General features: G+C 49.1%; 1 protein-coding gene across 9 annotated transcripts in view; it reads right to left on the bottom strand.

The window, feature by feature from the left end:
- Positions 1 to 13113, bottom strand: part of SLC39A11 (solute carrier family 39 member 11) — a 414544-nt gene that overhangs the window by 223959 nt on the left and 177472 nt on the right. For 7 of the 9 annotated variants that reach the window (XM_073797950.1, XM_073797955.1, XM_073797949.1 and 4 more), the window contains one exon: positions 9368 to 9509. In XM_073797950.1, the coding sequence (XP_073654051.1) occupies positions 9368 to 9509 (142 nt within the window). The remainder of the gene's footprint in view (positions 1 to 9367; positions 9510 to 13113) is intronic. The other 2 variants (XM_073797948.1, XM_033848524.2) reach the window with 1 other exon arrangement.

Raw genomic sequence — 13113 nt, 5'->3', positions numbered from 1 at the left:
AATGGAGAGTCAAAAAGCAGATCCACACAGATAGGGTCAATTAATTGTTTACAAAAGCACAGAGGCAATTCGATGGAGAAAGGTCAGCCTTTCCAATACATGGTGTTGCAACCACTGGACATCCCCATTAAAAACAAGCCTGAACTCCAAACTCGACCTCACTCCTTACCCAAAAGTAACTCAAAATAGAGGGCTCTCGGTAGGAGCACCAAGGACATATTCAAGACCCACTTGAGGGATGGTCAGAGGTTTACATATGTTAGGTTGAACCATATAAAATGCCCAGATTCGTTTCCCGAGAACGCTTGAATCTCCTTGAAGGCGTATGTCTCCTGTTTCTATGTGTATGACAGGCGCTTCCCTAATAGAAAGAACACGACGATCAACGTTTACTGAGACTGACCTCAGCAAATCTTTCCAAGACCTGCCGGGGATCGGGGCAGCAATACCGCTGGCTGAGCCTGCTTTCCTAGGGAAGACAGCAGAGATCTCTGGCTCACGTATCTGAGAGCTGCGAGAGACATCGCATGCTTCCTCTGCCCTCCTCGAGGAATGCCTCTGCCTCCGCTCCGCTCCCCCCCGCAAGGCCAATGACTAGTTTGGGGTTATCAGGAGTCGGGAACCCTGAGAGTCAGCCCTGTTTTGGGTCCTGTTTCACCGGCACATCCCTCAACATCTCCAAAATATTGCGACCCTCAACATCAACAGCTGATTTAGCATTCAGACACTTCGAGCTGTTTTCTTTCTCTGGTGCCAGGAGGGGAAATGCACCAGAGAGAAGAAAGCAGAACAAAATACCAGAACACACACCGCCCGAAGAGGAGATGGGAGGCCGAGCAGGAGGTACGCGCTGACAAAGACAGCCCAGGTTGAATGGAGCTTATCACGGATGCCTTTCCTTTCTTTTTTTTTTTTTTTTTTTTTTTTTTTGCGGTACTCAGGCATCTCACTGTTGTGGCCTCTCCCGCTGCGGCGCACAGGCTCCAGATGCACAGGCTCAGCGGTCATGGCTCACGGGCCCAGCCGCTCTGCAGCATGTGGGATCTTCCCGGACCGGGGCACGAACCCGTGTCCGCTGCATCGGCAGGCGAGCTCTCAACCACTGCGCCACCAGGGAAGCCCAGATGCCTTTTCTTGAAGGCAGGGTTGCACTGACCTCATCCCAGATGCCAGAGCTGTCACTGTTGATGACACAGGTTCAAAGCCCAACTCCTCATCTACCCCATCAGCACATTCCTGCTCTACGGCTGCCTATCTCAGTAAGTGGCATCCATTTCCTCCCAGTTTCATGGGCTCAAAACCAGCTCCCTCCTTGGGCTCTTTCCATAAAAGCCAGAAGGGGGGAAAATAAACAATCGAGATGGGAGTGAATAAATAGAAAGGACCCCTGAAGATCTGAAACACCTGAAACCAAAGTGCCGCCCTGTGCTTCTCCAGCTCCAGGAGCTTCTGCAAAAACTAACACCTGGGAAACAAAACGAAATGATCTGAAAAGAGCCCGGGTTGCCCGGCTGTGGCAGCAGGCACCCCGAAATCTCTGGGTCATGAAAGCTTGGCAGGAATATCCTGACGGGGCTGGCGCTGCCCAAGACACTTGTCTGCTCTGCTTCCCCAAAGCACATAGAAAACACATTTCCCTGTTTAATAGACTTGTGAGCTCAAATGAATGTGTCAGAATGCTAATAAATAGGATGGAACCTGCTAGCCCAGCAAATGTTAAATTTTGCATAAGGAGACAGTATCCCTAACTCCTTGGTAGACGCTTAATGAATATTTCAGACAAAGAGCCCTGGCAGCTGCTCTAAAGGCTCCCGATGAATTCAAGTGGGTTTCTATTATTGCCAGGATTAGCCTCCCCTGGTTTCCTCCCATTTTCTCCCTTCTCCCTTCCTTGTGCATGACAAAAGCCCCTCCGGACTAACCAAGCTCCCTGAAGCTTGGCCACGGAGGGGGTCAGAGCGTGGGGCTGATCAATGGACCAGGTTGAAAAGGGTTCCCCCCAAATTCATGTCCACCTAAGCCTCAGAATGTGACCTTCCTTGGAAATAGAGTCTTTGCAGATGGAATTAGTTAAAAAGTGGTCATACTGGATTAGGGTGGGCCCTAAATCCAACAACTGGTGTCTTTGTAAGAGAAAAAAGAGGGTGATTCAGATACTGACACACAGACACACACACAGGGAGGAAGGCCACATGACAGCTGCAGTTGAGACTGGCGTGATGTGGTTACAAGCCAAGGAACGTCCGGAGCCACCAGAAGTTACTAGAATCAAGGAGGTTATCGGAGTGTGGCCCTGCGGACGCTTTGACTTCCGACTTCTAGCCTCTGGAGCTGTGAGAGCAAACGTTTCTGTGAAGACACACAGTTTGTGGTACGTTGTTATGGCAGCCCTGGGAACTCAACACAGTCAGGAGAGCACACCTACACATTCCAATGTATATGAATAACTCCCTAGAAGTAACCTGAGCCGATCATTTCAGGTGATGGTGGCGGTGGACAGCATTGCCCCACCCTTTTGATTTCATTAGCAGAGACCGCAAACCTGCCAGGAGTCTTGTAAGATCAGGCCTCGAATCATTTGACTTTCTCTCTACCTGCTGTCTCAGAGAAACTCTCCAACTTCATCCAACTCTTTTCCACACTTACTCAGCATTCCCAGCACATCCAGGTATGAGACAAACAGATAAAAGAGACAGAAGTACAGTGAGAGAATTTAAAAGATGGAAGGAAGGGAGGGAGGAAGGAAGACAGGGAACCAAGTAAGAGCTTGTGCCACCTGGTGTTCCTTCAGGTGGGTCACCATCCACGGGAAGACAACGTTTCAAAACAATTGTTAAGCACTGTTATGGGCTGAGTCGTGTCCACCTGAAATCCATGCACTGAAGCCCTAAGCCCCAGTGCTGAGAATTTACCTGTATTCGGACATAGGGTTTTTAAAGAGGTAATTGCATTAAAATGAGGTCATTCGGGTAGACCCTAATCCAGCAGGACTGGTAAGAGGAGGAGATTAGGACACAGACAGAGGGAAGACTGAGGGAGAAGGCGGCCGTCTACAAGCCAAGGAGAGAGGCCTCGGGAGAAACCAACCCTGCCCACACCTTGATCTCAGACCTCAAGCCTCCAGAACCGTGAGAAAATCGATTTCTGCCGCAGAAGCCACTCATCCTGCGGTGCTTTGTAAGGGTAGCCCAAGCAAACGTATACAAGTACCAGACTGCCTCGAGGCCTGGGCCCCATGAAAATGCACTCCAAGTTAACTGCCTAGTTCAGAAAATCAGGACATGAAAAAAAAAAAAAAAAAGCAAATAAACAGGAAAAGGGCTGTTGGAGGGGTAAATTTGAGGCAGGCAGAATGTAACATTCATCAGAAGCAGAAGAATCTATAAAATGTATCCACCTAATAATGTTCCCCTGATCCAAAACACTCGGGCCACCCACGGACAGCCCTGTTCCGGAGGGTATTTCTGTACTACTTCCTCATTTTATTTAACTTCCATGATGCTAAAGAGCTCCTGGTAATTATTATTGTTGAACACTTTGCTCTTTATCCTCTGGCAAAATATTTTTGGGTTTGCTTTTTGTTTTGGAATTAAGACGTGGCATATTTTAATAGCCTAATAGCCTCAGTGCTATTGCCGTGTGCTGACAGGTTGGGTTCAGGCCCTTTTGAATGAAGAAGCCCAGGTTACACAGGCCCTCACCCGGAAAGGACAGAGCAAAGCCAGGACCTGCCTATCGTTCAGGTCCCAGGCAACTCCTCTCAAGGAAGCCAGGAGAAGACTTGAAAATGTCCCCTGACCAACCAGTTATAGAAAAAAAAAAAAAAAAAAAAGAGTCTAATTGCTAAAACCACATGCCAAGACATTAAATTACATGAATAACTGTGATGTCATTCTTTCATCTGTAGAGAGCTTACTGATAAAAATTCAAAATTACGAATAACCCCTCAGAGACTTCCCTAAACACATTATTTTAGAGACCTAGTCATAAAAACAAAAAAGAATCAAAATTTCTCCTAAGAGCTACATCTGGCTCCTGATCAAATTTCAGTGTACTAAATTTGAGTGGAAATATCGGTGACAGAAGACAAGGAAGACTTGGAAAATTAGAAGATATGGGAGAAGAAAAAGGTGATTGTCAGAGGAAGCTTGAAGCTGTTTTAAAAAAGTCCTCTTTGCTTCCCTGGGATTCGGCTATTTTAAAGGATTTCAGTGTCAAGGAAATCTAAGAGCTGGGAGTTGAATACACGTGGCTGGTCTTACAGAGCAAACAGGCAGCTGGCCTCCGAGAAGGGATCTCACCCCACAGCGACGGCTTCCCGGCCCCAGGCCCACACGTGTGCTGGAAAATATAATCCTCCAAAGGCCAACCAGTGTGAAAACCCTTCAGCTAAAGAAACTGTCCCCGGTTAAGACATAACACATGAGCGGGAGTAAAACACTGTCGATAACTGATGCCTCCACGTTCAACAGCTGATCAAGTCTCTTCCCAGAGGCACCGAAGGGAGGATACTTAAAGGCGAAAATAGGGGAGAGGAATGATTCCAAGTGCGTGATTGAAAGACGACAGTATGATACCTGGAGGAGAGATGGGGGCGCCTTGGAGAGGGGGAAGGGCATCAGAGCACATCTAAGCGCCTTCCTGACTCTCAGTGGACAAGCCCTGTAGATGCTCATCAGGGGGTCGGGCACTTGGGAACCTTGAGCTGGAAAAGGCAAATTCTGTCTCCCAAGATCAGCTCTAGTTGTACGGGAAGATGCCACCCAGCAAGTCCGGAGCACAACCAATGAGGAATTCCTAAGACACAAACAAATACACGTGACTGGAGCTGGCAATTTCTCCAAACTTATAAGCCACTTGACGCTAGGTCTGCGTCGGTTTTGTTGTGCAAAACATGGTTTCTCATCTGCCAGGCTGTCCAGGTAGAATTATCATTGCCAGGTGAATTCTCCTAACATAAAAGAATAAGGCGTCAAGGAAAACTGTGTTTCTAACCAGAGTTTCCTACGGCTTACTCTTGCCTGACTTAAATCCCCATTCACTTCTCCACCCAACAAGCTTTGCAAAGGTTTATAGATAATAAACAGAAGCCACTTCACAGCTAATTTCCCAAATTAAATCCACCTCTTTCTCTCCTGGAGAACAATGCCTACTTCTGTTCCTTCCACAGGTACACAAAATTACAGACAATCCTCCACCTGCCATGATAATGGATCCATGAAAAAAAAACCCTTGAAAAGTTGCAGCTTCCTCTCTCAGAACAAACAACGTATGGAAATGGGGCAGTTAACAATTACCCTTCTTTAAAAAAAAATGGTTCTGGGGCTTCCCTGGTGGCGCAGTGGTTGAGAGTCCGCCTGCCGATGCAGGGGACACGAGTTTGTGCCCCAGTCCGGGAAGATCCCACATGCCGCGGAGCGGCCGGGCCCGTGAGCCATGGCCGCTGAGCCTGCGCGTCCGGAGCCTGTGCTCCGCAACGGGAGAGGCCACGACAGTGAGAGGCCCGCGTACCGCAAAAAAAAAAAAAAAAAAAAAATGGTTCTGACAAATCCAGGGGCAGGACAGGAATAAAGACGCAAACGTACAGAATGCACTTGAGGACACGGGGAGGGGGAAGGGTAAGCTGAGACGAAGTGAGAGTGGCATGGACGTACATACACTACCGAATGTAAAATAGATCGCTAGTGGGAAGCAGCCACGTCGCAGAGGGAGGTCAGCTCGGTGCTTTGTGACCACCTAGAGGGGTGGGATAGGGAGCGTGGGAGGAAGACGCAAGAGGGAGGGGATATCGGGATATATGTATGCATACAGCTGATTCACTTTGTTGTACGGCAGAAACTAACATTGTAAAGCAATTATCCTCCAATAAAGATGTTAAATTAAAAAAAAAATTACCCTTCTTTAGCCTAAAGAGAGTACTAGTGAGAAAAGAAAAAAAAAAGTCCACTGGAGGCTAAATGGGGGGGGCTGAGGCAAAAAAGCCAAGTTCTAGATAAACACTGGGGTCATGGAGCCATCTGAAGTGTGATGGACGTTGTAGACAAAAACACGTATCTTTTTGCATTAGATTCCAAGAGGTTCATAAACCCTTTGGCGCCCACTCATGGACCCCAGATGTACAGAACCCCTGGCCTCGTTTCTAGAATTTACTCGACAATAGAATTGCCCATAGAGATGTATGCATGAAAGTGCTCTGTGCCACTTTCTTTATAAGAGCAAAAGAGTGTAAACACCCTAAAGGGCCATCAAGAGGGGACTAATTAGGGAAGATCATGGCCAAGAATAAGAATCCATGAATGCCCAGGAAACAAAAACCAAAATGTGTTATTAAGTGAGAAACACAAGGCACAGAATAACGGGCCAAGTATGATGGTATAAACATAATATTTCTGAAAGGAAACACAAGAACCTAGAAACCGTGTTTGTGTCTGAGATGGGAACCTAGACCGTAAGGGATGTGAAGGGATCTGAAGGTGGAAGAAAATTTACTTTTATTTGTAATCCATGTTATTACTTTCTTAAGTAATTAATTAAAAGAGAGCTAGCTGGAGAGAGAGATAAATAGTTGAGGGGGGTGGGAGAGAGAGAGAGACAGAGAGAGAGACTGACTTAGCTAGACTGGTCTAGCTAAGTCCCAAAATATCCCCGGCCCTGAGAACAGTTGATATTGTAAAACGTTTGGCACCAGGACATACACAGGAAAGCACTCATAAATGCATAAATGCTTTTCCCAGCTCGGCTGCTGGCGATGCTCAGAGCAGCCGGACCTCCTCTCCCACAGCGTGGTTTTTCTGGCTCTTCCTCTTGTTGAACCAATTATGGGACATTATAACAGCAGCGCCAACGTTACTTCTTAAAGGCTGATGTTACTAAACACCCATTAAACCCATCTCCGGGCTCCATTTACAGCTAGCTCAAGGGCAAATCCAGATGGTACAAATAACAGGTATTCAGACTTGATCTGCACAAGGCCAGTCATCAAAGAGCCATTACCAGTTGTACAGTCTTCAACTGCCTGACAGCCACAGGTGTGCCCAGGTGGGAGGAACAGCAACCTTTCCAGAGGTGGCTTGGTTCCCTCGGTCTCTGCAAACCATCTCTGTGCTCCCACAAAGGCTGCATTTGCCTCTGTATCTGAACAGTTAGCAACAACGACTGAGGGTTGCTTGGTAACCTGGTAACAGGCAATGCCTAGGTGTTTCTGAGCAGAGGACGGGATTGCATCATCTCCCACGCAGTCTCCGCTCACGGCTCCACACTGGGGTGGCCAAGAAGATCCAGCAATCCTGGGAGACTTTCCAGGAAAGTCAACTGCCGCTGGCCCTATATTCCCATGGCCCCAGCGGAAAAGGTTCATCTCAAAGGGATCGCCCTTTTTACCTTTTTTTTTTTTTTTTTGATAGATTGACAGGCACTGAACCTTCCCGCCTGTGGCCTTGAAGATTGAAAAAAATGGGATAGAATAAAATCTAGCCAATTTCTTCATCGTAGAGAAGGCTCAGAATTAGGAACGTAAATATGGCATTAGAGTGATTTGGGTATTTCTGTCTTATTAAAAAATATACTGGTCTGTAGTTTTCTTGTGATGCCTTGATATCCATTTGGTATCAGGGTATTACTGGCCTCAGAATAAATTAAAAGGTGGTCCTATTCTTTTTTTTTTTTTTTCCTTGCGGTACGCGGGCCTCTCACCGCTGTGGCCTCTCCCATTGCGGAGCATAGGCTCCGGACGCGCAGGCTCAGCGGCCATGGCTCACGGGCCCAGCCGCTCCGCGGCATGTGGGATCTTCCCGGACTGGGACACGAACCCATGTCCCCTGCATCGGCAGGCGGACTCTCAACCACTGCGCCACCAGGGAAGCCCTCCTATTCTATTTTTATAGCAAAAAAAAAAGAATCAGGACCATAATGTCTTCATAGCGGATCACAGGAGCTCCACGACTGGGGAGAATGGAGAGAAAGCCTCCTGTCCCTGTGTTCCCACGACTCAGCATGGAAAATGACAATCTCTACTGGAGGATGGTGTCCCACGCTGGTCATTGGACAGCTCTTGACTCTCCAGTAAGAGGAGAACGGCAGACAGCACCGAGTGGTCCTGATTTGAGTATGAATGACAAGACTGACTGCACACAGCGGGCAGGTTTTCGTGCTAACCCTCTAGTACTTGAGCTCACGTTAGATGGATTTTCGTTTCCCGATTACATCCCACATCCAAAGCGGTAGGCGGCAGTGAGCCGCAACCCAAGTGGAGAAGGTATTCGAGTTCTCCATGAATAATTCATGCAGGACATAAGCTGAACGCAGAGAACTGAGAACTGGCCGGGGCATCGCTGTAACTTTTGTACGTTTACTGTACCGCGGTCTAGAGATCACCTCTGCCGACACAGGGTGGAAAGAGCAAATTAACGTCCCAGCCCGGAAACATGAAAGGACTTTCTCCCTTAAATCACTAATGTGAAGACAGCGACTGGTCACCAGTCTGTTTCTCTCTGCCGCACCTAAGGGAGAACTCCAAGCGAGGCAGGAGACAGCCACTCTCAACATCCTTTGCCTGGTTTTAGTTCCCGAGTCTGAGATTTACAGAAGTGGGGAGGGGGAGGGACAAACGTTTCACAGTGTTGGCGGGGGGAGGTGGCGCTTGCCCGCTAAACGTGGGACTTGAATAAATGCAAAGGAAAAAACAGGCATCCACCTCTCCTGGTGCAAACTGGTGCTTAAATTAGCCAACTGCCCTGGGTGAGCCATGACCGGGCAAGGAGCGGGGGAGTCCTACACGGAGACTGGAAACCGGCATAATCCTCTGAACAACTTCTCAGGGGGCACTGGCCCAGTCTGCACTCCCCCGACAGAGATTCCGGAATTCCTACCCTATTCCTCTTGAGGGACGCACTCCCTCTAACTTAAGACAAAAGGCATGACTTTGCCATCAGTGTTTTCAGGTCTTCTGGCTCCAAACTCAATCAGTGAGAGCAACAGTCAGTTTCCCCAGATGGACCAAAAGGATGAAAGCCACGTAAATGGAAAGGAACATCCAGGGTCCATCAGGGAGGCGGAGACAGAGGGACAGGTGCCCATCCACTCCAACCTAAACCAGCCCAGTCCCATCAGAGTGGCCCTTGCCCACTTGTCCAAGTTGGAAGAGCAAATCAAAAGGCCCTGTTACCTCCTGTGCACTACGCAGGTGGTTTGCAGAGCCAATGGGGAAGGAAAGCACGGGGCCAGACCCTGGCTCAGTGCCGTGCGACAGTGGGGTGGGTACTTTGCAAGGACAGGACAGAGCACCTGGCATTTCCCTGCCATCCCTCCTGCCACCAGGCCTGAGTCTCCCCTGTCTCACTCGGCCCAGGGTCTGCAGCAGGGAGCTTGCCTGAAAGAAGCCCAGCTCTACCTATCCGGATGGAAAGTTCACTCTCGGGGAAGAACAGCCTGGGACCCTCAGCATCAGACTTCTTCATCAACGCAGGGTCGAGATTCAGTGCCAGGGCCATCTGGGGGTCTTCTGCTGCACCCTGAAACGAGAAGCAGGGGCATCACTGTAACACCTGTCTGCCTTCATTCCCCCGGCCCCTCCAGCTCCCGGCAGCCAAGGTGCTTTGCCCTTCTCTACTGAGAGCCCCGGGCCAGCCTAGTTCCCGGGCCAGACCCAGATGTCAGGCTGGGCTGAGTCAAGAGCAAGGCGACAAGCTTTCTGGCTGCAGAACTTTGAGGATGACAACAGCGGGACCTGAGGCGTCGGTGCTGATCCTAGAAATGGGAAAAACACACACTGGGAAGGATCAGGTCGAACATCAAAGCCCCCTCCCTCCACGATTCATCACCACTGGGCAGATGGCAGAAGGGACTCAGTTCCCCAACTGTCAAAAGAAGCCTGGAGGGCAGGTCCGCTCAATGGCAGCCTCGCAGCAGGAACCAAGGTCACCACCTCTCCAGAGATCAAAAGGGGACGAGAGTCAAACAAAAGCACCTCAAAGGAGGGCAACTGACAGTCGTGGAGGACACAGCACAGCTGGAGGCAAGCCCAGACAGCCTTAGATCACCACGTCACCCTTCTGCTTTGTACATAACCAGTCATTTTGACTGTTTTTGCATTAACTACGCAAAGTTTGATTTTGACCCCCATGTTTATTTAACAAATATTTATTGACTGCCAACGGTGTGGATACTTGGTGAACTAACGAAGTTCTAGCTCTTATGGAGCTTATGTTCCAGTGGAACACAGGAGGAGCAAACAAGTGAACCTACAGCGGGGCTGTGAGCTTCTCCTCCAAAGACATGGGCAGGAACCCTCTGACCCTAAGGTACGGTGAACAGGATCACCTCGATGGGGAAAGAAACAGCAGATGTTTTTTGAAAACCAGGCAAAAATAGTTCTAAACAGAAGTTTCCATTTAAAATGTGTGTCCCAGGACTTCCCTGGTGGCGCACTGGACAAGACTCCGCACTCCCAATGCAGGGGGCCCGGGTTCAATCCCTGGTCAAGAAACTAGATCCCACATCCATGCCGCAACTAAGAGTTCGCACGCCACGACTAAGGAGTCCACGAGCCTCAACTAAGGAGCCCGCCTGCCACAACTAAGACCCAGTGCAAATTAATTAATTAATTAATAATAAATAAACGTGTGTCCCTAATAGGGGAGAGAAGAGGGCTTATTAATCCAATCACTGAAATCCATCTATTCATAAGCAAATACTAAAACTGTTTTCTTGGGTAAGTTTCATGAAGGAATCTCACAAAAGTTATGCCTGGCTGTGTCTTACACACACACACACACACACACACACCCCTTCTTGTTTTCTCATCATCATGTTGATCAGGGATCAGAAAGAGAAACTAATGATTCTGACATTCTACTTCATTATTTCTGTCCAACTAAATGTGAACGAGAACATAAATGCTTCCTCTCACATCCTCTCATTTCTCCAATATATTGATATTGTCCTAATCATTTATTTACAATGTATTCTATAATATGCACCTTTTTTTTTTTTGCAGTATGCGGGCCTCTCACTGTTGTGGCCTCTCCCATTGTGAAGTACAGGGTCCGGACGCGCAGGCTCAGCGGCCATGGCTCACGGGCCCAGCCGCTCCGCGGCATGTAGGATCTTCCCAGAACTGGGCACGAACCCGTGTCCCCTGCATCGGCAGGCGGACTCCCAACCACTGCGCCACCAGGGAAGTCCTATAATGCACTTTTTTTTAATTGAAGCATAGTTGATTTACAATGTTGTGTTAATTTCTCCTGTACAGCAAAGTGATTCATTTTTATACACACACACACACACACACACACACTCCTTTTCATATTCTTTTCCATTATGGTTTATCACAGGATATGGAATATAGTTCCCTTATAATGCACTTTAATAAGGGTACCGACACCTCCTTTGTTTTAAATGGGAAAAATGCCTGGTGGTGTGGTTTGAGCTGCCCTCGTTAAAGTTCTTAGGACCCTCTGTAGAATCCTAGAGGCTGTGGGATTTCACCTGCTCTGTCACTGAGAGAGGCACCAAGAGAGGCAGACCGTCCCACTGTATGAGTCAAGGTTGACGCTGCAGATGGACGACTCTTGGGGACAGAAGGGACTTGGGGAAGGCCAGCGTCTCCCCCCACCCCACCCCCACTGAGTGACAGCTGGTGTCTGTGCCATGTGCCTCGGGCCACACAGTTGCAGCTCTTTCTTTATAAGCTTTAATTATTTCTAATCCTACATCTCACGCTGACATCTGAGGAATCACTGCAGCCCTGAAAGACGTGTTTCACTAGGAGAGTGCGTGCGTCGGCGGGTGTTTCTTCCTTTGTCTTGCTTCTTTATAGAATGTGATTGATGCGGAGCTGGGGAAAGGATATGGCAAGAGAACCACTTCATTACAGCAGAGACGCGGCCACCTTAATATGCTCAGGGCTGCTGCTTTGACGGGGGCCGATCAGGCGGGTGCAGCTGGGAGAGACCCTGGTTTTAATCGAGGACAGCAGTTTTCAACTGGGGTGTCTCTGTCCGCAGGGGACATCTGGCAATGGGCGTTTTTGTATGTGGGCGTGGGGGAGAAGAAGGGTGTGGACACCTAGTGGGTAGAGGCCAGCGATGCTGCTAAAAGCCCCGTGTCATGCAGGACGGCTCCCAGCACAGAGGATGATGTGGCCAAATGCCAACAGTGTTGAAGGTGAGAAACCCTCTGCTTCAGAAACATTTAGGACGATGAGGACCTCCTTGTATTGCTGGTCATGCTGAGAATGCACAGACCCTCTTTTTATTGTCAAGATAAGAATTTTCCCGCTTCCTCCAGGAAGCCTGCCTTTCATGTGTTTGGCAAACTTATATTAAGCATCAGCTGTGCACCAGAACCATTTTAGGTCCTGATGGTACAAAACAGCCAAGTCCCCTCTCCTCACGATCTTCCAGAGACACACAAGAAACTAACAATAAATTATAAAGTCGAGGGCCAGGTCGGGATAATGTTGAGAAGAAAAACAAACTCATCGCCATAGTTACATAGGACAATTGTCATGTGTACCAGGTTCAAGCCCCATGCCAGGCATTCTTCTAGCATCCCCTAGCATCTCATTATGAAGCTCAAAGCTGGAGGGCTCCTCCAGATACGGTGCTGAGGGAGGGCTCTCTGAGAAGGTGGTGTTTGAGCAGTGACCTGAACGGAAGGGAACAAGCCACACTGATTTCCGAAGATGGGGTTTCAGGCACGGAGCAGGAGAGCAAACACCCCACACCACGACCCCCCTGCCGGCCATATCCTTTGACCATTTCATCAACCTACATTCCGCTGGCTGTACTGCTTTATTTCAGGGCTGGGGGCGGGGTGTACTAATACGATCCCACCCCAGCTTCACTTAGAGGCTGCCTTTTAAAAAGCTGGACAGAACCCCAGCAGATCCCACTTGTACCCACCCCCGTCCTGGGCACTCGGTCCCACGTGTGGCCTTGGGAAGGGTGGGGCAGCTGTGCAGCGTGGGAGTGGCAGGGAACACCCACAGGGTGATGCTGGGGGGCAGCTTCTACGCCCCGGTGCTCCCTGAGCATCCCTGAGCCCAGGCACCGGCCAGCCTCCCGGGGCTCCTTTCAGACTCCCTTCAGGATTCCAACATCCCCTCCCTCACTC

Source organism: Tursiops truncatus, chromosome 20 (genome assembly GCF_011762595.2).
Source record: "Tursiops truncatus isolate mTurTru1 chromosome 20, mTurTru1.mat.Y, whole genome shotgun sequence".
Taxonomy (NCBI): Eukaryota; Metazoa; Chordata; class Mammalia; order Artiodactyla; family Delphinidae; genus Tursiops; species Tursiops truncatus.
Note: the sequence above shows the minus strand (reverse complement) of the source record. Positions and strands in the feature narration are given on the sequence as shown.